The sequence below is a fragment of the Pleurodeles waltl genome, chromosome 12, assembly GCF_031143425.1.
Source record: "Pleurodeles waltl isolate 20211129_DDA chromosome 12, aPleWal1.hap1.20221129, whole genome shotgun sequence".
NCBI lineage: Eukaryota > Metazoa > Chordata > Amphibia > Caudata > Salamandridae > Pleurodeles > Pleurodeles waltl.
The window spans coordinates 364,074,659-364,101,772 of NC_090451.1; the positions used below are offsets into that span (position 1 = coordinate 364,074,659).

Consider the following 27,114-nt stretch of genomic DNA (forward strand, 5'->3'; position numbering starts at 1 on the left):
TAGTTGCTGCATGTTAGTCCTGTAAAACTATAATCATTTTTCTGGGCCTCGCTCAGCATTTGAAACAATGTCTATTCTCTAGTTCCCCTCTTCAGGTTTCATATTGCTTCTGGGTCAAAACGCAATATCCACTGGTGTGCAGTACAGCTTCCTCGTCACTTTTCTCTGCTGCTACCAAAACTTATCACTCAGGTTGACAAAATCTGAACTTTCTGTCGCCATATGTGGGAGCTCTGCATGGAGGGCCCATAGAGGGACCAAGAATCAAACAGGGAAGGCCACCTGCCCCGACTTCTCACTGCAGAGCGCCCCACTACCATGACCCAGGCACCTGGTGACTCCGCCCCCTCCCCCGTGCCGTAATTGGTTTCTTTGATGTTGTACAAGCAACATGCATTTTGCAGTGTGGAGTGCACTGCTGTTTCTTCAGAGCTTAATCAAATCTCCTCATGATGTATTAAATTAGGAATATCCTTCCAAAAGCTGCAAAAGTTCTCTTTCAGTTCCCCATCACATTAATCCTTCCGAGATGAGCTGATTATAAAAAGACTCCTTATACCACTTTTAAGAGAATCTGTTGCTTTTTCAAAACTTTATTTGCCAACTATCTTAAAGATCCACAATTCACCAATTTATGATCCTAAATTTCAATATCAGGTTAAATGCCCTGTATCTATTCATTAACTAATAATTCGATTTTCCCACCACATGTTCATCGTCTCACCAGCCACTTGTGAGTGTTTTAGCCTATACAGGTGTGAATTCATTTTTATACCTTTTTAAAGCACTACTCAAATCTTTGATTCATTGTACATTGACATGCATTTTAAACATATTGCCGTCTTGTATTACAAAGATGTGCACTGTACATTTAGCGTAGTTTCATTTTGAATTTTGGCTAAACCAGTCCAAACTACATGTTTAGTGGAGTCAGCTTTCTATGACCCTCCTCTGTATCAAGTTTTCAAGGTCTTCTCACATTCTTCCAATCAGAACATCTAGGCATCTGCTCGGTAGCTGCAGTCTAGAGTTTTGCATAACATCATGTGTCCTAATCTCCACTTTCTGCATTATAGAAATTGTATAAAAGATGTGCAGTTTACGTGAATTTACCATTATATGCTCCAGTGGCTCAGGCATCGAAGCGGTGGTCTGTTGTTTTGCGAATTCGCACTTAGAATATTTTTACTGCTTGATGGATTTTTGCTTTTAAATATGTATTAGACTTCAGTGGACCTCTCAAAGTGTTATTTTTCTTCCACACAGCTAATGGAAAATTGTTACACTACGAGTCTCAGATTGCAAAGTGCTACTATCAAAACAGTACAGACTGGATGAAAGTGTCACACATGTAGGGTAACCAGATGGATCTATGCACTGAGATGTGAAAGCAAAGTCTGGGAGTGGAAAAGTGGTGTCTTGGTGGCATGGAGCCAGGACTATTGGTTAACAATGCTGTATTGTGAAAATGTGTTTTTTTCCCCAAGCAAAATAAAACCTTTGATATCTGTGAAGAGCTGCATTTTTAGGTCGAGCATAGCAGCGCGCGAGCGCTACTTTTCCGAGTGTTGGTATGTCTCTGGGCTTCTAACCACACCCACCGCACGCATGGGCTTCCCCTTCAAAAATCCTTTATTTTCGTTGGTAAATGCTTTACGTTTATCCATCCTTGGGGCGGTTTTAGTTACCGCCTTGGACATCGCCCCTGTTACATGGATAATTGCACTTTTGCCGATATATGACCGTTCTTTTGTGTGCTTCTTATCGCCGATGTGGTGGCACTTCCACACGGCTCGCTTAGGTGAAGCTGTTTTACTTTTACTTTTCAATTTATGTGGCAAGAAAAGTCCGGTTAGGAGTTTACAAAGCTAATAACTGTAACTCGAGCAAATGCGAGACCCACTGCATTGCAAATGCTTGTTTCACTTGCCAGTAGGCAAAAGTAACTTTAAGTAATTCCCTATCAAACGATTGTGGTAACCACATGGAATGGTGCACAACTCTGAACCAGTAAGTGAGATTGGAATCCATTACGGGTTTTCATACGGACATCTTCACGCATTATGGTAAATGAATGTCACTCTGGATGACAATACTACGCTTTTGAGAGATGTACTGGAGGCAACTTTGTTTCGAATGTGTTTGTTGGGAAGCGGAATGTACTAAAAAAAAAACTTAACGTAGTGAAACTCAAGAAAATACTTAACGACAAAAAAGACACCGAATTTCCCAGATCAATTCAGCCCAGGACCTTTATCTACAAGGTGGTTCCTAAACTATAAACGCAAAAATAAAAAATAAAGCCTGGGATGGCTGAGGCGCTCACGCATCGACCTAAAACATTGGGTCTCTGTTCCATATCACAAGTTTTGCCACAGAGTCAGATTCAGCGTAGGGCCCGTCCTGAAGGCTGCTGTTCCTATCCCCAGATGCACTCAAGACTCTCTCATTAAGCAGATTTTACCTATAACTATACCTAACTATAACCTATAACCGTTTGAGGGCGTGTTGACTAGGTTCTTTTCATTCCATTTTGGTCATTATAGTTTTGTTTGCACTTTGATGTTGCACGACTACAACTACCAGAATGCAAAGGAAACCCAAGGGCTGGACGAAGCGTTGCCATCTGGTATAGGAGGAGTACTTATGCATGGGAGGGTGTATCGAGACGCGGCCTCTCTCTTGCTCCCGTTTTGTACCATACAATATATAAACATTACAGTCGCTTGAAATATTTCAGGAACAGTAAACTGAAATTGCTGGAAAACGCATATTTCGGTTACGTTTACTACCCTCGCTAAACTAAGGCGTTTAAAAGAGTGTAAAATGTACACAACATTACCATAAAATGTACACAAAAAAGTTTGAGGGGAAAATCCGAATTAGATTTACCAAATATATATTTATCAGTTGGCAATAGCTTTGGTGGGGAGGGAATATGTGATCGGCACAATAGCGCCACCTACTGGAGCAAATCAAGAGGGTACTTTGAGCCTGCTCTCAGGTGCTGAGCAGACAAGGCCCATTCAGTGTTTATAAGTGGCTTGCACTGCCGTGGACAGCGCTAGTACCTCGATTCCCAGTCGGCATCTCTCACTCACCATGCCGCCCAAGACAAGAAGAAATGGAAGCCGGGCCCAGGGAAGCAGCAATTCCGGACAGGGCAGCTCCGGGAAGTTTACCGTTTCGCAAGAACAGAAACGCGATAAAATTGAGTTTTTTATGAGGGAATTTATGAAGCAAGGTGAGCAGTTTTGTGAAGGTTTCTGGGTGTCGGAAAAGGCCAGAGGTTCTGTTATAATGTGCTGGACAGGTTCACGTGGATAGCTGATCCTTCAAGGTTTGAGGGAAAGGCACGGGGCCCTAACTGCTAAGTGTGTGCCCGCCAACTAGGACGACACCCGTAAATCTAGATTACAAATGACAAACGGTAAATTAACATTTAAAAATCTCAAATTTCCTAGACACATGAGCGAGTAGCTCCTTTAGTCCAGGTGTTTCATTTGCTTTCTGGGACTTATTTGAACAGATGGACTTCAAATCCCAGGATGCAAAGGAAAACCAAACCCTGCAAAGGCTAAGCTACTCGCACATGAAACGATTTTCATTTGGTTTCTCTGGTAACTTTGATTGGTGTTGTGTAAATTTCAACCGGAAGGAAGTTTAAATAGTATAATTTTGTCTTTAAATTGAATCTAAACAAATGGCCCATTTCGAAAGTGTTGGCATGTATTCATTTGGCCCAGTGTCATGTGACCCATTCAGCCAGTACCGTTTTTTTTCTTACTTAACAGCGTGTTGCAACCTGGGATTAGTAGATTATGTCATGTTTTAACTCTGTTAATGCAGGCTCAGAACCTCATCTTGCAAACTGCTGGTTAACAACTCAGAATTGGGTCAATGCTTCTCAAATAACACGAGGACCAGGCTGTTATGTATTGTTATGAACGTCAATTCACCAAAATGCCAGAGGTAGCGGAAGTGACATCACACGCAATTGGACATTTACTTTCATAAACACACACTTATATTTGCATACATGATCACACATACAACTTATCGTTCACATAAACACACTCACCTCCACGCATGCGAACAATATATATTTAAACGCATTTATTACTTAGCTCGGGTGCCAGGGAGAGTCATGTTCGGGGTAATTGTACTCCGTTTTCATTACACTAATGGTAAATATTATTCACTCAGTGTAATACAAAATTGACAAAAAACAAGCAGAGTAGGATTCCAACCGATGTTCATAAGGACAAGCTGTCCCTATATTTCTGCCACTGATTTTGCCACCTCTGAGGCCAGGGGTTTCAAAGGCAGTGCCAGGGGCAGCAAAGGGAAAGCCGGTCATCGCAGCTGTGACCCCTGGCGACCCTTAAATGACATCCATGTGTAGAGTGAGGGAAATCGATTTGGATAAGACATGGTGAGTGTAACTCTACATAGCGCGTGGGCACCCTGAAGGGGAAGCATTTGTGGGAAGGCTTTGGGGAGGGAAGTCATCATGGCCACTGTTTTCAGTCCTGTGTTTGTCACCAATGACTCCCTTTCTTTTTAGTTTATGTATGCAAGTTCAATGGAAGCAACCCAAGACTGCAGGATCTGCCATGTAGTGGGTTGTTCCACAAAAGGCATGACTTGTTTATCATTTTGACATAAAAAATATATTGCTCACTACTACACCAGCCGATCTTGCAGAGTGATGCATTTTCAATAAAGGTGTTAGAAAAAATGTAAGTAAGTTGTTTTTATTTCTTTGGTAAAATGTTTTTTTTTTTTACACGTTTATCAATAAACGACAATACAGCAATGCAATAAGAATCCTGGGTAGGGAGTTGCAAAAATAAGCACTGAGCATGCAATCTTACTATAAGCATAGTATCCTGAGCGTGACTGCGCCTTGTCATTGCCAAGAGTTGAATAGCATACACCATACATGTCCTACATCAGTGCGTCATAGTCAGAGCTTATAATGACAGTCAAACATAGATACCAAGCGGATCTGGGTTTTCAACTTGGATAGGGGCACGGAGGTGGGCAGAGACCTAGCTAGTTGTTAGGTAGTGTGTTTGATGCGTAGTGATATGGATGATATAGTGGCATCACAGCAGGGAGAGCGGGTGGCAGGATCTGTAGGGTGATTCCACTCTGCTTGTGGTCAAGGAGGTGAAGGAGAGAAGGGTCTGGGAGGCGTTGTGTGGCGATAGTGTTTGGGGCACCTAGGGCTGGCCCCCTTGGCAGTTGGATTCATAGTGGAAGATCATCAGGGGGAAATAGGATGCAAGAATTGCGTTAAGAGTGTGTCCCACTCGCATAAAAAAAATTGAAGTAAACTTTCCACCTTTTTTAGTTAAAATACTCCAACAATGGTCAGTTGGCTGTTGAGAAATGCAACACATTTAACCATCATCTAGCTTTCCTTCAGAATTTCCAGATACTTTCAAACCAAAAGAATTGTTTCATGTTATTGATACAGGACAATCGGGCTGGTGTATTTCTTGGCTAGACAAAGCATCAGGCTACTAAGCAGTGAGAAATGTTTTTGGTGTCCGAGGTGTCCTAGAGAACCAATATGTTTTGGGTGTAACTATGGGCCATAATTATTCCTACCAGAAGGACTATGTAGGTAATAAGTTGGGTTGGTGATTGGGCGGACTCCCTCTCGAAGTTTTCAGTTCCATTGATCAAGGCAGACTTACTGTCCTTTGCTAGTAAGAAAGAAACAGATCCATTCACAAGGCTTCCTGCACATCCCCATGGTCTATTCTAGGAGGTCAACAATCAGCCCATAATCTGTTGTATCAAAGGCTGTTGATGGATCCAATTGAATCGATGCAGCTCTGTGAACTTGTTCATGGATCTTCAGATATTGCTTTCTGATATTGTGCCCCATATTTTGGAGGGCAAGCGTGTGTTGGGTGTACACACTTAACTGTAACTGAGTAATGATTGTTGCCCATTTAGGCACCATGTGCATGGCTGCTAAGGGGAGTGATTCTCCTACAGTCTGCCTTAACTCCGGGTGGATACATTAGTATCTACCCCCCCCCCGCCTTTTGAAACTTTCTTTCTTATCTGAGTAATTTGTTTTACAATAAAATGGAGTTTAGCTTAGCTTAGCTTTTTGGGGAGAACCCATTGTTAATATCATCAATTCTCTGAGGTCTGACTAAGTTTGTCGGTCTCTCAGGTGGGGACTTGATATTGTTTAAATGCCTTAAATCTCCCTGTAGTTGTTTTAAGTATGTTTAGAGGCCCAGAGGTAGTGTTTAATTGGTGTTAAAGTCTGTAGCTCTAGCTTGACCAATATGAATGTACGGTCAAAGGCAGTACGCCTGTCTTGTAGAGGATAATTATTCTGACAATGTCTTAAGGCTTGTGAAGCATTTTTTTATTACAATAGGCCTAGTTAAGCATTTTTTTCCAACATTGGAGCCTGCAAGCATGCAATTTGTCTCTAGATTCCATGCAGATAATATCGCCAGACTAGGCTCATCCGTTGAGTTCCCCTATGTGATAAATGTTCAAAGTAAATGTCTTGTACCCTAATTGTCTAAAAAGCCCATTTTAGGAAAGGGTTTAAATTGTAACTCAGCCAAAAATGCGTATACTATCTGCTCTACTGTGAGTGTGTGTGTGTGTGTGTGTGTGTGTGTGTATATGTATGTATGTATGTGTGTATATATATAATTTTATGGAAAAGTTTATGTGCATTAAAGTAGCTTTCTTTTTCTTTAAAAGCAGCGACTGGAAGATGATTTATTGAGTTATTTGCATTATTGGGGCATGGACTTCCAACCCAGATCACCTTCCGAGGGGAGTTGTGGACTGATCTGCTGTTACCTTGAAAGTCAAGGGATGTGCTTGGTTTTCAATTTGGGGGACCTTAGTATAGGAAGCCCCGGATGCCAGGGGTAAGCTACAATAATTGAGGCCCAGTAACCCGTGGATGCCCTTGCCTACCCCACCCCCTTGAAAAAGCTCCAACAACTAACGCAGCATGGGTGCTAAATACATTTCCTTGACTAGAATCATTGACCTTGAGCACCACACCCTTGGCTAGGTAAACCCTACCACAGATCTAAAGAAGCGGTGCTAGAGCTCAAGAAAGAGAGAGAAAGAATAACCGAAAAAGATACTGCCTCAATGTTTTGTGCTTGCAGCTACACTTCAATCAATCAATAGTTATAAAGCATGGCTCATCACCCAGGGGGTCTCAAGGTGCTAGCTGGGGGACGCGGGTCAGTCGAGAAGCCAGGTCTTGAGGTCCTTACTGAGCTGAGCCAGGAATGGGGACTGCATGAAGTGGAGCGGCATTGTGTTCCAGGTCTGCACAGCGAGGTAGGAGATGGATCTTCCTCCAGCCATGCTCTTCTAGATCCTCGTGATGATAGCGAAGGCCATTTGCACTGAGAGTACTTGCCTGGAGGGGTGTAGAAGGAGAGGTGGTAGTTGAGGTAGGCAGGTACGATGTTGTGGAGGGCCTTGCATGCATGGGTCAGGAATTTGAATGGGATGTGTTTGTCGACTGGGAGCCAGTGTAGATCCCTCAGGTGGGTGGAGATGTGACTGTGGCAGGGGATGTCCAGTATAAGTCTGGCCACAACATTCTGTATTCTCTGGAGTCTTGATTGGAGTTTCATGTTGATTACGGCATAGAGTGTGTTGCCGTAGTTCAGTTTACTGCTGTCGAGTGCCTGGGTTACTGTTCTTCTTGCGTTGATGGGGATCCATTTGAAGATGTTCCGGAGCAGGTGAAGAGTGTGGAAGCATGAGGAAGAGACAGCGTTGACTTGGCGGGCCATGGACAGTGATGATTTGAGAATGATGCAGAGGTTGTGGGCGTGGTCAGTCAGAGGTGGGGCTGTTCCGAGGCTACTGGCCCACCAAGAGTCGTCCAAGGTGGAAGTGGCGGGCCCAGGATGAGGATCTCCATCTTGTCAGAGTTGAGCCTGAGCCAGCTGTCCCTCATCCAGTTGGCGACTGCCTCCTTTACATTGTGAAAGTTCTTTTTGGCGGTTGATGGTTCGTCGGTGAGGGAGAGAAGGAGCTGTGTGTTGTCAGCATATGAGATGTTGTTGAGCCCGTGGTGTCTGACGATCTTGGCGAGCGGGGCCATCTAGATGGTGAAGAGGGTGGTGCTCAGTGAGGAGCCCTGGGTAACTCCAGGGCTTTGCCGTGGATGACACTTAAGCATGTTTAAACATTGGCAGAGGTTCTCACGACTGACAAGGTCCATACAGTACCACACTTGAACTTTTCACTTACTAAAACTGAGAATGTATTTACATGAACTCCCGATTACGCCTGTAATAAATGCTCACAAGATACATATATTGGACTTTAAATGTACGCTTCAAGTTGAAGCTTATGGCCTGGAAAGTCCAATTCTCCACTGGATGAAACTCTTGTTGGCATAAATGTACATCTTGTGAATATTGTTTGTAACAAATAAATATATATTCACAACCTAGTCTTTGCTGAAGACAGATTGATAAATAATGTCTGACAACATAATTATAATTTTACTGTTTTCTGTATAAAACAAGTCTATTGTGTGCAAGTATTGTTTTGTTTTTTTTCCCCCCTAGCCCATCACATCTCTTTGGAAGAATCTAAGTGTTTGAATGCTTTGTTTGCTACCATGCTGCCAGGCGTCGCCCTCCGTGTTAATAAGAGACTATCTGATGCATCAGTCAAACAAGTAAAATTCTTTTATCCGGCATCATTTGGCCAGAAAGGATTAATTAACAAGTACATCAAACGGGACGGTAATTCATCAGTCTATCAAATAACAAACAGTACAATCTAAACATTTTCAAACATTAAGCTAAAGTGGCCAAAAATGCTGCATTTCCGTTGTGAGCTGCAGATTATCAACTATAAAGTTTTCCTAGTTTTAAGAGCACACGGGATACAATGTATTATGAGCATACAGGCTACATCCCAAGTATGCTGTTGTAATCCAGCCAATACAGGTCTGCACAGCTTCATATCGAAAGAAATATGCAATATTAGTCGTAAATATTGTTTTTAGAAGCAATCCGGGGCGGCTCCTCCATACAGGCCGAGGAGTGTCACCTCCCCGTCAGCAGCAGAAGCTGCAAACCTTTTAGAACAAAAGGATAAACTATGTGTATTATCCTTTCGTTCTGAAAGGGGCGTGACCACGGGAGTGACGTGCACTGAGGGATAGTGCTCAGCACTCTCCCTCAGAGCGCATGTGTGTTTGGCCGGCTGTCTTGGGCCAGCCAAACACACATGCACAGTAGGCTTTCTCCAGCCCGGCAACTGTGTTGCCGGGCTGGAGAAAGCCTGCAAAGGCTCCCAGTCTGCCTGGGAGCGCGCTGGTTGGGTGCTTCGAGCCAATCGTGACACTCCTCTGAGCAGCTTCACGATTGGCGCAGGGCAGGCTGGGAGCCTGTGCCTGCAGCCTGCGATGGAGGAACAGAGGAGCGGCGCCCGGCGAGTGAAATATATAGATATATATATATATATATATATTTTTTTAAATTAAAAATAACTAATTGAATGTATTCCTCCCCCTGTCCCCTCTTCCCCTCCCCGTTGCGCCGCACCCGCCCCGCCACTTTTAGGAGCTGCGCGCTGCAACTGGAAGCAATATAATAATAAAAAAAAATGCATGGTGCAAAGTGCCCTTTGCCCACTATTCTTGCAGGAGCAGCCGGAAGGCTCAGAGAACCAGGCGCTGTTAAGGATTGATGCTAGAAAGTCCACAGTGTTTAATCTATAACGAGTTAAATCAAATTGATGTTGTCGTTGGTCACAAAGAGGAGATAGGGTTCTGGTGTTGCTGGGGTCAATATTGCAGAATAGGCTCTAAACTTGCGTTGTTCTGACATTCTCAGAATAACTGAAAACAGCTGCTTGACAACGTCTTTGGTGGAAGAATTGATTTAATCAAGTCTAGCAAATAATTCTGGAACTCTAAATGAACAAAAGGACTTTGTGGTGTAAAGAAGCCAAGAACCGGGTTATCCAAATACAAACTCTCGTGAATGAATAACCTTGTGAAGCTACCTGCTGACTTTGCCCATATTGCTCCTTCATTCAACTGAAGAAGGTCATCAGATATATTGGCCTCTCCCAGACACGGAGGACAATTTGATGTTGGATGCTGTGACCATTTCAACCCGCAGAAGAGTCATAAACTGTTCTTCCTTTGGTAAGGCTGACAGCAGCCTGGTGAATATCTAGGCTGTTGCTACTCATGACTATGATACATGAGCCACCCAAATGAAACGGGGGAACCCTGAAGTGAGAGCCAAAATACTAGAAAGCTGGAGAGGCTCCAAACCGTTTCAGCCTCTAGTAAAAAAAAAAAAAATCGATGGCTGCCAATGAACAACATTCTGGGAAGATCTCTTGTGAGCATGCGTGATGCTGCTGGAAGAAGCCTCCACAGCACTGAAAGGGTAGGACGAGCCTTGAAATGAGGTCTTTGGAATGAAGTAGATTGGTCGCTCTTGACACCGCTGCATGTGTGTTTGATGTACTTGTGGTTACCGTGATAGAAAGAATCATGGGATTCCAGTGCTCTGATTGGAACACATGGAATTGCTTTGCCAAGGTATGTTATTGGTGAATACCAAACGCAGACCACAGAAATGTTACCTGTGCCACTACTGGGTGGACTGTTCTCAGCACGCACCATGGCTAGTCCCATAAATGATGATTCCCTTTTGGTGCTCTGCTACCACCCTTGTGTAGAATCCATAGCACACAGTAGTCAATAGAAAACTGTATGATCAGTGGGTGCCTAGCGACATCTTGGCACCTTCTATGTTCCATTTTCATTGTGGTCCATTATGCATGATACAGCCCACTCTAGAGGTGGTGGGTATAGGCACAGACACTTGTGCCGTTTCTCAGACTCCTCTTCTGCTCCCATTCATGTGTGCAGCTACACTATTGCAGCAAGATGGTTTGCCATGCATGCAGGAGATTAAGACACTAGCCAAACAAATCACACTTTATTTAGGCTCTTTTGGTTCGTCCTTACACCACCATCTAATGCTTATGTTCTCCCATTCGTTTTTGCTGTAAATTCACCCCCAGGTGCAGCGACAAAACATAAGAGTACAATTCTGTCTGAAAGGGAACACAGGGGTGGGTGGGGATTGTCCAGACTTGATCCGCCAGAATATTTTGCCTGGGTGGTTTTTGGATCGCAATGCTGTTCCTACTGTAACTTGTCTCTGAGACGTAGACGTATGCTGTGTTCTTTATTGCCGTATGCTACATTGTGCAATAGCTGTTTTTGTTGCTTAATACAAAGATGTTTTCTTTAAAAAACGTAGAATTCTGGTGGACTCGCACTCCATAAAAGCACTACCAACATATGCTACATGACAGGCACACTCTTCCGCCCAAAGCAGTGTCATGGAGTAGCTTGCTACCCTCTGATAACTGTGCTTTGTCAGCTGTAAGGAGTGGTGTAAAACACATCTAAAGTACAGTGTTTTTTCTGTGTCACCTTTTGGCTGCATTTAAGTGTTGTATGCTTATTTTGATGGCACGAGGCACTGTTTTTGAAGTAGTTTATAATAAGATTGTTTTTGTTCCCTTATTTCTTAAGGGAAGGAAAGAATAACTGAAATAAAGCGAGAAGAAGAGGTTTTAATCGCATGGGCAGAGAAGGTCTGTACCCTCACCATACTGCAAAGGCCCATGGCTATGCGGAAAATGACAATGGGCGACTTCCTTGGTATGTTTTCATCAGTTCTTCGCAGTCCTTTGTTTGTTGCTTGTACAGGTCATTTCATGTCTGACTTTCGGGGTTTGACATTTAGACTGGCAAACGTGAGATAACGAATAGTGAACTTTTATGGAATAAATATCTGCTGCCTTGTACATCTCGTGAATTTTGTTTGTAATGAATAAATATGTATTCACAACCCACACTTTGCAGATCGACAAATACTGTTCGGCAAAAAACCTACTGTGCTTTTCTCGTTTTCTGTATAAAACAAGTCTATAGTGTGCAAGGATTGTCTTACTTTTTTTTCCCTAGCTCAGCTCACCCAGGAAAATGCTTTTGCTCGGCTAGGCAACACAATGTGGCCTCATTTGTTGCTTTTATAGGCCCTTTGGCACCTATGTTCTATGTGGTCTTTGTATTGTCTTGAGCTCTTTGGCCTGCTTGGATGGTACCACACATCCAACCTTATGAGGTTTAACAACCACTTTCAGTTCCCCTGTACATCCTGGTTTTAATCTAACATAGGATTGAGCGATGGGTACCTTGTGCACCAATAATTCTGTGCACACTACACGACGGCAGGATATGTGTTGAGGGTCACGAGAAATTACAAGTGCAACAGATATGATCAACTCTGTGACCATCATGCATTGCCTTTTATCTGCCTTTTGGTATTTTGACACTAGTTTTAATGCTGTTTACAATTGCCATATTTTCACTTCTGCAATTTAATCTCGGTCACAGGATGATTTATAACCCGGTTTACAGTGTTTTGGGGTTAAAACGTTCTGCTTTGCAATTCCCTGCAACACTTTCACTGCATCAGAAACGGGGTAGTAGAATGCTTAAGATGGCGGTAGTGTTTTTATGTATCATTATGTTCTAGAGGTTTGTTTACTGTCTTGGAGTTTAAGCTGTCCCAAGCCTTGACAGTTAGTCAGACTTTAAGGTTTTAAAAGCTGTACGGCAGGTACAAAATGAGGTGCTTGTGTGGGTTTAAATGAGAAATGATAACAAATGTGGTTGCGGATAGCCTGATTTGCATGTGACTGGGTCTAATCTGAGGTGGAATGGTGGGCAAGAGAACGATGGACTGGGATATGACCCGAATAATTACTAGTGGATTATATTGATTCCGGCATCAGGTCTACTGGATTTTTTATTTTTTATTTTAGTCTGCTTCTTTTTTTGCACACCATGGTGGGGAGCCCATGAGTTTGCCTCCATTCTCAAATTCCAATAAGGGAGGGATGGAATTTCAAACTCATTTAGTCGCATTTTTTCCAAACTCTCAAAAGTGATTTGAAGGTCTCATGATTTGTGCTTGCAAGCTAGGACTGGATTACAGAAATGCTATAATTTTGGGACTCGCCCAGTATGTGATTCACCACTTCAAATGCTGTCAAGTATGAATGTTTATTTAGTACTTGGCACTTGGAGTTGGGGAAATGTATGGCTTCCTTTAAATAGACTCCTCTGGGTGCCAGTGCAGAAGCATTTCCTTTAAGGCACTCTGCATCTGTCACAATCCCATTTTAATTTCTTCTCCAAGTTCTTGGGTGACGCTTGAAACGTTCCCATCCAGTTTGCAATTTTAGGTTGTCTTAAGCTAATCTTCTGATTGTTCCGCACTGCCGCCATGGCACCCCTGCAGTCATTGCTATTTCTCTCTTGCAATTTACAAATCCTATGAGAAATGTTTGTAAACTCGATGCGGTCAACAAAGCTCTTCTAACCTGTTTTAACTTCTTCAGTTTCCATCCCACCTGCCTTTAGGTCTTAGAGTTGTTAGAGCTGGGATAGCTTGTTTGAGGTCGCTGTTGCACCTTCTCGGATTCTATTTCTCCGTCCATTATTTTAGAGGTATTACAGGCATTGCTTACATTGGAAAAAAAAATATGTTTTTTGCAACTGTCAAATATATGCAAAATGAAGTTATTTGTGATGATTAAAAAAGCAAGAAATGTCAGACCGGCCTAAGGAAGCCTGCAATGAGAACCTACTCCTAAGCAGAACTCAAGACAGAAACTGAACTTTAAAGTAAATAATTCAGTTCCTATTAATTAACATCGAGTTCTTTGTTAATGTATAGATAATTTAAAACTATTATTGTTTTAGGAAGATGTTTGTTTATATTTAGTAGGGGCTGAAAGACTGAAATTTATGTTTAAAATGTAATTTTAACCATTGATGCTTGCACTTGTATTAGTTAGGTCATTTCATGTATATAGTATAGAGCTTTGTTAAGGTTTGAGTATTTCCATAATGCTTGCATAAGTATGTATATTTGTTTTCAATGAATTTGCGCACCAGATTTATGAACTTAACATTTACGTTGTTTTATGTAGACTCTGATATATTCACAGACACCTTACCCTGGTTTTTCCTATGTGGAAAGGGCTCCGGTCCACTTACCGGTCAGACTGGTTGAGAAAGTGAGACCTCCCCATTCTCCCCACTACTGTTCCACCCAAAGTTGCAAGATGTTGCGAATAGGGAAAGCCAAAAGTGAAGTTGTAATGAGGGCTGCTGTATTAGAGATATTTGTAGAGAACTTACTGGGCACATACTTACGCTAGAGTGAAAGAAAGGCTACTCTAATTACACTTACATTAGACCTTAATGGTGGGTTGGGATTTACCTGCATATTGTTATTAAACTGATGCACTAGACGGGAATTACTGGAGTATTGTTGTATCCCGTTGCATTTAAATACTAATTACATTTTATGTGCTGCTTCATTTGGTGGCATCTGACCTCCTGCATTCATTTTGGGGTAGTTTGCCAAAATATGGAATCTAGCATGTACTAGACAGACCAAATTCGCCACGACTGGTGGCACTGTCGGCCAATAACTTTGATCTCTCCGCTTTTCAATTGTATAACCCTCTAGTATGGTAAAATATTCCTAATCCAATGGCTGTGCCACCTTGCCGTTGACTACTTTGGTGTCTGTTTGTCCTAGTGTTAATTAGCTTTTTTTCTTTTTTTTTTTTTTTTTTTTTTTGCATTCATTGTGCAACCAGTTTAAACGTATCAATGACTGATGTCTGTCATTTTTAATGTGGTGTTTGAATTTTAGGAGCTTGTGTCTCCAGTTCAGTGTGCTCCTGAAAAGCTGCATTGTCTCTTGCCAATTCTTTTTTACGCTCATGCATCTGAATGTTGCTCATTTCACTTTCTTTAAGACTTTTGAATCCTTCTTATAGTAATGAAAGTTTGGTTCCATCTTTGACCTTTTTGTTTTCCATACAATGGAGTAATATTTCCTAGTTATTACTAGGACTCTTGGTAGGCTTGGCACATATTATTGTTGGGCTGTTAAAGCGGTGAACCTTTTTTGCATGTTGGTGTAGCATATATGATCTACATTTTGACTCTTTAAATGCATTTGGTGGCAGGTGCTTGATGACACATTGCTTAAGCTGGTTTAGCATATGCAGCTATAATTTGCCACATGTGGTAAGATTTTTCTTCCTCATAAATATGTCTCATTGCTTACTAGATAGTTAAACCAACATTTGTGCATCATACGGCTAACGATACAGCAGTTTCAGAATAGTTTCCTATAACCAGGGCTTACCGTTTCTCAGTTTTGTATATGCATCAATGTTCAGCACATGACGCTGATAGATCTTCCTTCTTAACCTTCTGTACATGCATTCCTTTTCATTTATGGTCCCATTCAATTATACCCAGTTGTAGATGATTGATTCGTGCTGATGAAATTATCTCCAAAGCTTTAAAATAATGCAGAAGTGGCTATTAACAGCCAAAAATTATGTAAAGTGGGTGAACACAGTAACAGTTTGGTGTCCCAAACACATCATTACTTGTTTGATCACCTCAAGGTTAATTGTTTTATTTTTTTTTAAATCTTTTTGCTTTCGTTGACTTGTAATTGACTGCACAGTCACCTACACCAGTCATGGGCACATCACAATGCTATGTGTTCTCCTCCTACAATGCGTGTTTCGCAAAACTGAAGGTCTCGATGGACCTTTACTGTTGAACATTGCCCCTAACGCCACCCACACTTCATCACTTCACATAAAAATGTACCCTCCCAAAGAATCAGCTGATGACTTATTTTACCTGTCCACACACACTGAACACTAGAGCGACTTGTTGTTCTGGCTATGGAATGTGCAATCTGTTTGAAACAAAATGTCCTTTTTTTGCTGATGTAAGTGTATTAAACATTTGTGGGTGAAGCTCAATTAGTTTTACAATATGAAATGAAACATACAACAAATTAGCATTTCAGATTATCCACATAAAAATGTGCAGGGCAACCAAGGCAAAATCCTAATGAGGGCCTCAAAAAGCTTTTAGTTACAGAATGTAAACCTTTGTTAGTCACTTCTGGTGAAGCTACCAATTAAAATGTTTAGTTTCTGTAAATTGTTCATTACTTTAGTCTTGAACTAAATGGTTTGATCACCAATTTTGTTTGTGCTCCATATCAGACATAATGTTTCGTCCCCTGATTTTTATTTCATATTCTCAAAACATTGGCTGCAAGTATTGAATTTCTAAATGTTTTATACCAAGGCAAACTGTGATTTTAAACATCAAGGACTCTACATGCAGTGCACACAAATGGCATATCATACTAGATTAGTTTTTTAAAATGTTATTTCTAATTTTTCACAGCAAAAGGGATAAGTAGGAAATCGGAATCCCCATTTACAGGGAAGCAATGACATACATCATTGCAAATAGTATATGATTAACATGCAGTTCCAAACAGGAAGATGGAGAGTGGTATTGGTATGCCATATGGTGTGATAGAACCATGCATGTAAAAGTGGGGAGTGCTCTGGGGGGAGATACTGATGAGGAAACAGAAACTGGGGTGTGCCAGATAGTTATATCCAAGCTTGCATGGTGGTGGTCAAATATCTGTGCCGTCGTCCTCTATTGCCCTTAGAAAAGTCTGCACGGGTTGAAAGATGTCTGTTGGCCTGTTTGTGGGGGGCTGAAATGATGAGTATAACTCACTGGTGATATCACAATGTGCTAAGCTATCAAGCCAAGTCTTAGCTATTGGTGGAAGTCTACTAGCTCAGTGTAGGGGAGGAGTGCAATAGTGGTAAAGCAGGCGGGTGCTTTTAGGTTTATCTTGGAATTATCCTAGTAAAGCTAATAACGGATCAGGAGTAAGAGCTGTTTCTATCTTCCAGGCCAGGTGAGAGAAGAGGGAGCGCCAGAAGGATTTGAGGTGACTGCATGCCCAGGACATGTGCGCAAAGTCTGCCCCAGGGAGGTCACATTTTGGGTGGTTGGGGGATCTAGTAGGGTTGAAGCACACCAGGGTATACGGCATGGTGTAGGCTCTGCATAAAAATGTGAAGTGAATGACTGTACATGTGAGCTGTGGGAGTGGGTCTGGTGTTTACCGTCTGGGTTAGGACATGGCCACCTGGAAATAGGTCACTAAACGTGTGCAAATTGTGGCGTGCTAATGTATGTTGTATCAGCCTTTCTGGAGTGATGGGAAGCCAGGAATTATTTACCATTGGCAGCAACGGAGAGTAGAGGAGTCCACTCCCCAGGAGTCATGAGTTTCCTCTAGGACCAGCCAGTGGTGGATAGGGTTTGGATGTCCGTGGGGTCTAAGGGGAGACCCGCAGGAAGGAGGGCAGCCAGTGGAGTAGGTGTGACCTGGTTAATTTCTGGTTTAGAATATGGGAGACTAGCATCAGCATGGTACCAATGGTGAATGAACTGACATTGCTCTGCTAAATAATATAATTGAAAGTGTGGTACGTCAACAACCATTTTCATTATGGCAATATGGCCAGCCATGGAGAGTAGGAAACAAATCCACCACTCCACCTGATTTGTCGGTTTGTTGATGGCTGGGTCATAATTCAGTCTTATAACTAACTCCTTGTCATGGTGTAAGAATATGCCTAGATATTTGACTTGGCCATCGCACCAAGACAATGGAGACTCTCATTGAATGGGTTTGGTGGTGTCCATGAGGGGGAAGAGTTCGGATCTAGACCAGTTAATGTTTAGACTGGAAACCCTCCAAAGCGGACTATTTCACAGAGGATCTTGTCTGATGGGTGTCTTACAAACCGTAAGATATCAAAGGCATACAAAGAGGCGCAGTCGGCCAAGTTGAAACTGGAATCCGCGGTGTAGATGTTTTTCTTGAAGGTGTTGCTCCAGTGAGTGCATGGCTATGATAAACAGGGGGACCAGGGGTTATCATGCCTTGTCCTATGTGTGATGGAGATAGGAGGGGAGTGTGCCGTTGACGTGGATTTGGGACACAGGTTGGGTATATAATAACGTGATAGTGAGATGAAACCTCTCGGAATGTCTAAGTTGAGGAGTGTAGCAAGCAGCTGCGGAGCTAGGAGGTGTTTGAACTGCTTGTAGAAGACACCAGTGAAGCCATCTAGGCCAGGGTCTTTGGAGCCATCGATGGGGGTCACTGGCTTGAATGATTTCTGTACTCGAGAGGAGTTTACTGAGAAATTGTTGTTGAGGGTTTGTGACCCAGACTAAGGTGATTCCAACCAGGTATGCCACCTGGTCGGAGATGTCTCCAGACAGCTGGGAGGTATGCATTTCTATAAAGTAAGATAGCAAGGTGGTTAAAATTTCCCCACCGTCGATTACTCATGTACCTTCTTCTGTGTGTAGCTCAGGAACGCAAGATGAGCCTCGGGGGGGGGCTGGGGGAGGGGAGCGAAGTAATCGCGCTAAAGTACATCTTAGTCTCTCACCCTCCCCATAGCGCTGGGCCTCAGCTTATGTTCCCAGCAAGCGCACCTCACAATTAGCCAAGTCTTGTATCTTAGTGATTAAAGTGGGGCGTGTGTGCAGGTGACTGCTGTGGTGTGTTTGGGCTTCTGCATTATCCATGGTGAGTACTTCTACTTCAATTTGACTGAGGCTCCTATGAATATCGTGCAGCACCCTTGTGTGTTTAGTGATGCAAATGCCCCGAATATATGCCTTGAAAGCTTCCCAAAGTGTTGCATAGGTGGAAACTGACCCTGCTCAAAATATTCTACTACTGCCCGAATGCAGTTCATAATGGAACAGCTCCTCATGTAGTGCCATATTGGGGAAGCGCCACTATCGCGCCAACCATCCCCAGGTGGGTATGTGCAAGGTCAGTTGTATGGAGGAATTATCTGAAAGCGTTTGGGTTGGATGTGCGATATTGCCTTTCCAGGGTTCAAGGGAAGATGATATAAGCCAGTAGTCATTACAAGACCAAGTGTCGTGCAGTGTAAAATAGTGCGTGTATGCCTGAGTGGATGTATGTCAAAGGCACCAAGCATCGCAGAGCTGATGTTTCACAGTTGTCATGTAGGATACGAAGAAATTGTGGCTTGCCTGCCGGAATTGTTGGAGTTGTGTCAAGCTGAGAGTCTATGAGCAAATTGAAATCCCCTCAATAGAACATGATCACAATCCATGCGCCTTATGTGAGATGTGTTTAAAAGATTATGAGTGTGTCGAAGTTTGGAATGTAGACATTTGCTAAAAGTATGTGATGCCCCAGAAGGGTGCCCTTGACCAATACGAATCTACTGCCATTGTCAGAATAAGGGGCTGTGGGGTTGAAGGGGAGATTTTAATGCACTAGCGTGCAGACTACGCATGAATATGTGCTATTACAAGAAAAAAAGTGGTTGGAGCCCCAAGTAGACATGAAGGAGTAGGACTTCCCCAGGGAGAGGCGTGTCTCCTGAATGGATGTCACCTGTGCTCAGTGTCACAACAGCTATTGCAGCACATGCTTACACTTTAGGAGGTTATTAAGGCCCCTAATGTCCATGAAAGGAAGGTAAATTCCTCTGTCAAACTCTAGGTGAATGTGAATGAAATGTGGCTGCGAAGTGTACGCATTATGAACATTATCGTGGGAAGAGCAAGAAAATTGGGAAAAAACAAACCAATAACCGAAGAACAATAACCTTCCAACCCCCCCCACCCCCCCTCACCCACACTAGGTAGTACAAACCTGGTGAACCCCTAGAAAAAACCCTTAGAAACAACGACCTAGAAAGATGCATCTCAAGAGTGTACACCACTGGGGGGTGACTACACTGTGGCATACCTGCCCATACTGCTGGAGAGGTTTATAGAATTGTTCAGGAGTGGGCCACAGTCTTGTCTTCAGAGGTGTGATCCAGGGGAAAAAGTGAAGTGCTCAGTAAAGTGGAGCTAGTGAAGAGGAACAGCGGGGATTAGCCATGGGGGGCTGCAAAGTACAGCTGTGGGTCGTAAAGCAAGCTCCTTCTGTTGCGAATAGCTCTTCACTTGCAGTGGAATGATGGTTTGAGGGGGAGTGATTGGGACTGGAGTACTGGGGTGAGGGAGCAGTCTAATATTTAGGACATCTGCTGGGCAATTGAAAAATACAGGTTTGCCGTGGACGTGGACGTGGACACAGAGGCAGGGAAGGTAGAGCATGCCATACCATAGTCTGTTTTCGAAGTGACGATTCAGCATCTTTGAACTTACAATGTGCTTTCTGCACCGCCATTCTGAAGTCGGAAGAGGGCGAGCGCAGATCCCTGCCACTGCAGAGGGTTGTGTTCTTGGGCTAGCTTTAAGGTGATGTCTCATTCATGAAAGTTGGAGAGCCTGGCGAGTATTGGTAATGGTCGAACACCAGGAGACAGGCGTGGTCCCAGCAATCAATGTGCTCTTTGCACAATAAAAGTGGAGTTGACGTTCTGGCAGTCGAACAGGTCCGACAGTAGCTGTTCTACAAACAGGTTGAGGCGACCAGTGCCAATTCACTCAACTACTTTCAGTTTGCGACTGTTGTTTTGGTGTCCATGCACACGTAGGTCATATTTTTTTATGTCTACTGATTCGAGGAGGTACTCAAGTGCCTTTAAACACTTTGTAGTCATAGTGGCTCCATCCTCTAGACTGAAAATGCGCTCCTCGGCACAGTCTAGCCACATGTTTTGGCAGTCCAGCCACTTCCCCACCAACCCCCCCACCCCCACAGTACAAGCAGCTGGCAAGGGTGTTGAATCTCTCCTCAATCTCCCAAAAGCCCGCACGGAGTTCTACCATTATATTGTCAGTGCCAGTAGGCTGATCAGTGTCTGGGTCACCAGTTGCACCTGATTCCATTGTTATTGAGGTCCCTAAAGTGTCCACAGGTCTGGGGTTGTCAAATGGCAGCATGCGCTGTTTGGGGTTCCCGCGTACCATGATCTTCTGGAGAGAGGAGGAGACACCAAGGAGCTGGTTCTGTGGTGAGCTGGGTTGGATGAATATAGTTTGAATGGATAGCTCTGGGGGCGACTGGCGGAAAGGAGGGCACCAGGACCACTGCACTATCAGCAGAATCCTGCTGCTGGATGGAATAGGGGGTAATCCGGCTGTTGGATGGAATATGGGGGTAACCTGGCCACAGGTCTGATAGTGGAGGAAAGCTGAGACAGTCAAGTGGTGACCTCTTCAGGTGTTTAAAACTGGGAGTGGTGATGAAAAACCATTGCAAGTAAGAGGAGGCCAAGGGTGTGACGGAGTGATGGATTGCTCAGGCCCCAAATGGGTATGTGCAGATCAGGTTTCAAGGGGCCCAACTGCCAGGAGTAACCGGGATGCAGATGTCCACCAGCAGCCCCTGTCTTGCTATTTGGTGTAAGTTACAATCAAGGAGAGTCCTCTCAGACTGCTGAAGGGGCATTGGAGAGCTGTGGCAGTAGATAACGAGGCACTGTGGGGTGCAGCAATGGAAGACTCCCCCTTCCTCAGTGTGCTGCCAGCTTCCTAAAACTGAATGGAGTAGGGTGTGATTAAGGGGGGGAGGGGGCTGTATTGGCGATGCAGTGCCTGTTAGGTGATCATTAGGTACAGTGCCCCCACAATTTTGTAAGGTAGGACCGCGGGTCACTACAGTGTGTGTGTGTGTGTGTGTGTTCGGCTCGGGCTGTCCTCATCCACCAAGCGGCATACAATGGTTGGGGCCTAGCACCCTCAGCAGGAGGCCACGCTGCCCAGCAGGTGTGGGTGCCAGAAGTTTGCAGAATATCTGTTTAGTGGCAGTGGGCAATTATGCCCGTAATACAGGCTCCCTTGTTGCAGTGGTGGTGCAGGCTGCTGGGCCCGGCAACTGCAAATTTGGCACAGTTAAGTGTCTCCCTGCAGCTCCCACTAGGGAGAAGCTGTCTGTAGTGGTGGGTCTGCTCGAGGGTGCTTAGGGTTGTGGAGGCGTCTGTGGGTATGATGGGTGGGGCCTCCTTGTCAATGGTGCAGATCTTATCTCCCTTTGCAGCAGGTATGAGACAGGAGGGGGTACAGTGGTTGCCACTGGGGACCTGCAGGAGGGTGCTGAAGCACTGCTTAGCAATGAGCGTGAGGCCCAATAGTCTATTTCCCTCCCTAACCCCGGTGCAGGCCACCTCCATTTACCGGTCATCAGGGGGCTGCAAAAGTTCTTCAGGGCATTGGGTCAAAGCAAGCAGCCCAGCAAGACAGGGTGGTATCGGGCCTTGGGCTTAGCTGCAGCCCCTGTTGCCTCAGGGCCACCAAGGCAATGCAGGTCTACCCAATGACAGGCCAGGGAAGGCGCTCTGGATCTGAGGCTGCTGCTCCTCAAAATGCAGACAGGCTGTGCAGCAGTAGTTTGGGATAAGGGTGGTCAGCCCCAGACAGAGCAGGATGCAATTGCAGGCCCATTTCTGTGCATTTGAGGGCTGGTTGTGCTGGAGCTTCAGTGGTGTGTGGCCATCTTGGTTGCCGGCCAGGCCACGCCACTAGCTTTGTTATTCTTTTTACAGATGCTTGTGTACTTTTGCAAATTGATTTTGATGCACTTGAAATCCTCTACTTGTATGTGACTTAAGACCAAAATAAAGATGGCTGGGTAGATAAAAAAATTGTAGCTGTTTACTGGAACTAGTTTTAAGTTTTTCCGGTTTGCTATTTTTGATTCGAAAATTAATTCATATATTTTCTTTAAAGTTTTTAAGGCTATAAGGAAATCTTGCGTACACCTTCACAGTAAATTCGATGTCACTGCTCCCTTTTTTTTTTTTTTTTTTTTTTTTTTTTTTTAATATACGCGTTCTTTCCAAAATAATGCAACCAATGATCATCAGCAAGTGTAAATAAACTGTTAAGGTACATGAAAAGATTATCCTCCACTGTTACTGGGGGAACTGGTGTTCCCTGTAATGTATTGTAATATCCGTTGTGCAAGTCCTGTTTACTCCATGTGATCTAATGTTACCTTTTCTTTGACTGAATAATACAGTACTATTAATGTAATCATGGCTTCAAACACTTTAGAAGGGCAACCTTCTGCCAGTTGCATCTTTCTACCTTAAGTGAGTTACAATGTTTTTATATATAGCATCACTAAAAGACATAACTTTTAGGTTTCATATGATTGTTACTTTTTTTTTTTTTTTTTTAATATTCACAAACGGAAAGCAGTCTTCGAAAGCTCCAATTAATCTCTAAGATATGTGCTTGGGGTACAGAACAACCTGCTGCATACCTCTCTTCTAAGGATATTCTCTGCAGTCTTTGATCTTGCTTCGCCCCCTTCAATCCACCCAGCTGTATTTCAGCCCTTGATGTGAATGGAGTTATTACTGCCTTCCCAGTTTGGCACGAGGTACCAAAAAAATAAAAAATAAAACAATTGTCATATTCCCATTCCATACCATGTAAGTATTCTCAGATTCACTTGCTTCACTAAATAGGCTTGGAGCCACAACCTGCTTTTGGATTCTGCTCTCAATATTCATTTTCCTTATTGGACCAATATTTGACTTTGTTACAAGAACCCTATTTATCCTACTTAGACACCCCCCACCACATCCTTCTGATACAAAGCTGGCTAGTTCAGAGGGAGATTTTTTTTTTAAATGGCCTTTTACGTTTTAGACACTAGTTTTCACTGCTACTTGGCATATCACCTTTTTACATGTCCTGCATTTTATCTCGCTAAACTCCACCAAAACTAACCTGCGCAGCGTCCAGTTTCTAATCCCTTTATCTCCTCTGTAGTTGCCTCTGGAAATTGCTTCCTCCAGATATTCGGACTTGCAACTCCTCCATCTTGGAGGGCCACCTCATGCAGTCAGCAATAACAGAGAAAGAGTAACTTGTGTAAATCACGATCCTCATTTGTAAATGTATCTAGACGGTACCACCATTCTGTATCTTCTAAATATTTGTGCTCGCTGCATATGATGGTAAACCGTGCCTTTATGCCATAACTCAATCTCTCAGCCATCAAATCGGTTTATCATGGGGCGTGTTGCTATATTATACATGGGATTCTGCTATCCTCGGATTAAAAACCTGTCTCTAATTTCTTTATAATCGGCGACTTGTGCCTGAGTCACTTTTTTTTTTTTTTTAAATAAAGAAACATGTCAGAAATCAACAGTAATAACTTTTTATAGTTGCACTCTGTTCACAATGCCTCCTGTGCCACAGCCAGAAGCGGAGGTGAAAAACAAGTCAGATTAGGAGCATAACTAAAGAGGCTGCATAAATAGCGAAGATAAAATGTTGCTTTTCTTCCTTTCGGCTCTGTTTTTCTAGTTGTACAATAAAAGAGATTTACGGGGATTTTTTACAATACTAAAATAGTTATAGAAAAGTTAGAATCGTTCTACTTTTTTTTTTTTTTTTTTTTTTTTTTTTTTTAAATCACTTGTATTAAACTAATTCTAATATATTTTTGCAACAATTTATTTAACAGTTTTTATGTGTCTAATTTTGCACTAGAGATTCTAAGGTTCTAATTTTATTTTTCAAGTTTGCAAACATGCCGTCTCTTAAATCCGTGGTGCGTAGCTCTTTACTCTAAGTGGATTGTGGGAAATGTGATGTTGTGACCATGTACTGTAAGGAATAAAGGACACCCTGCCGTTTATTATAAGAGTATTGCAAGTCACCTCAAGGTTTTCTATCCTTGTAAAGGAATTCTGACTTCAGCCTTGTTCCTCAGTATGGTCATGGAGCTCCTCAGTAATTTGCAATATCCTTGTGTACAGCCAGGGGTACTTTGTCCTACACATAATTTTTTTTTCTGTTAATGTTTCTTAAGCAAATGTGTATGTTACTGAGAATTCACTGCTGTTAAAGAAGTTAATGGGATGGGGTGTAGCCGGTGAGTAGACTGCGAATAGAGTAGATGGGTTGTAAGGGTGCAATTCAGCTGCAGTTTCTTCTCAAAGGTGGGGGAGCGTCGTCCATAGCCCCATGCGAGCCACGCAGGCAAAAATAAAATGCCAATGAAAAGATTTAATCGCCATTTTATTTTTAAACGCACAGCGTGCACCAGCCCAGAGACATGCTGGGCATGTCCTCTGCAGCCGATTGGCAGCAGAGGACTGAAACAGTGCCTTGACCGGGTGATCCAAAGTGTGCTTGTCACTTCAGCTGGCTGTTTTGCATCAGCCAGAGTGGCATGCACACTTTAAAGCTCTCCACTCAGCTGTCTTAAGACAACTGGGTGGAGACCAAGCGCAGGCCTCTAGGGCCTGAAGGAGCATCCAGCCAGGCTGCTCCATCCATCCAGGCACTTCTCTCATGCTGGTTAACAGCATAAGAGCTGCATCTGGATTTTTTAGGGGAGGTCTTCTGGCATCTGAGAAGAAGAGCACTGAGGAGGACACACATCCCGTGGGTAAGTGCTGTTTTTTATTTTAAATGTGTAATGCATGTATGTGTAGTGCATGTATGTGTGCAATGCATGGAAGTGTCATGGTTGTGTTCATATTGTATTTGGTGTTATGATTTGGGCTTTTAGAGGGAGGGGTCGTTTACTTCCAGGTTTTAGAGGGAGGGGGTGTCTTTTTTTTATTTTATTTTTTTTATTTTTTTTATTTTTTTGGGGGGGGGGAGGGAGGAGTGGTGGGGCACTTTACTTGCCTCACAACTTCCAAAGGGTACAACTGCCGCTGGTGCAATTGTGTTAATTAGGCCTATGTGTCACCTATAATGTTCATAGTTTTTAATGTTCATGAAAATATTTAATGTACAAAGCATGGTTTAAGGCATCTTACGGTTTGTCAATTAAAAAATGTACTGAAACTAGTGTATGTCCTAACCACAACAGACGCATGCGTCAAAGCATCATCATACATATTCAATAATTTCGCTCCCAAGTCTGTTCTGTAAATTGATAAGAAGGTTGTGTCGGGGTGTAGGAGAGAGAAATAGCAAACATTGCCAAGAAGTCTTCGAAAGTTCATAACTATACGTCACAATTTCCATAGCGCTGTCATGTTGGGTTTTAATCTTCCGTTCTCAAAAATCTGGAGGAACTCTGTAGAAAACATTTTTGATTTATTTGCACAGCACTGGTCTCACCCTCTATTAATGGCTGACGTGACCATTCATTTCAGTGCTCCATCTGCCCTGGCCTCCCACGTTTTAGAAGTATTTCCGCCCATTCGTCTATCGATTTGCTTTATTTTACCCTCTCCAAATAAAATAACAAATCCTTCATATGACCTACTTCAGACACCGACTGTCAAGATTTGTTTAAATGTTAATAAATTCCCTTTATTTTTCTTCATTCAAATTTCCAGAAATATTTAATTGGAAATGGCTATAATAAACCTTTAAGATCCACACCAACAGCGTGTGTGCTGGCGAAGCCGTTCCCGTCCATCCGTGTTCGACAGAGCATGTTAATGAAACTGTGCAGATTCCACGCTTATTAATAACCTATACACTGCTTCCTTCTATTGGCACCATTTTATGTGCTTCCCAAAATTCAAACGCCAGATAGACCTCCCACAGTAAGACCAACAGTGCTAGTTTTGGTAATCTGACAGAACATTTGTAGGCATTGACCGCTTTCTGCATTGTGCTTCTCAGATGCGTGCAGAGAATGGACTGTTGTCAAAAAAGTCCGTTTGAAGTGTGTTGTCAGCGGTTACCCATTACTACTACTTTCACTACCACTACAGTGAAGATGAAAACCTACAGGGCTGGCCACAAGGTGAAGCACGCGCAATGGGAGTCGAGAAAGATTACTCGGGCCATTGAGAGCACTAGGACATCTCTCCTAGAGGCACTTCTGCTAAAAACTCAAGTTGTTGGCAGAAGTCCACCTACAATTCCCTTGCCTACAATCCACATTCTTTTCCTGTCAATCATAACGTTTTCAGATCATTTCCTCGTTTATAGTAATAAGTGTGCATAGTAATAATAAAATAAATACACATCTTCTCTTAAAACTTGTTTCTGCTTCTAACTGGTGTCTTTGGTTCTTCGCAGGAACATCTGGGGAGGAGGAGGCTGCTGTGGTGTGTGCGGTAGGTCATCATTGGGAAGGGCATCCGATGCATGAGACGCAACCTTGAGATGAGCGCTAAGATGCTTCGTTAAAGCTGCATGCTTATGTGTGT

The 27,114-nt window shown here is 43.2% G+C and overlaps 1 protein-coding gene across 1 annotated transcript in view; it reads left to right on the plus strand.

Moving 5' to 3' along the window:
- Positions 1-3,025: 3,025 nt before the first annotated feature.
- Positions 3,026-27,114, plus strand: part of LOC138266913 (borealin-2-like) — a 93,753-nt gene continuing 69,664 nt past the window's right edge. The window contains exons 1-3 of the mRNA XM_069215658.1: positions 3,026-3,244; positions 11,609-11,737; positions 26,984-27,021. Of these exons, the coding sequence (XP_069071759.1) occupies positions 3,103-3,244; positions 11,609-11,737; positions 26,984-27,021 (309 nt within the window). The 5' untranslated portion in view covers positions 3,026-3,102. The remainder of the gene's footprint in view (positions 3,245-11,608; positions 11,738-26,983; positions 27,022-27,114) is intronic.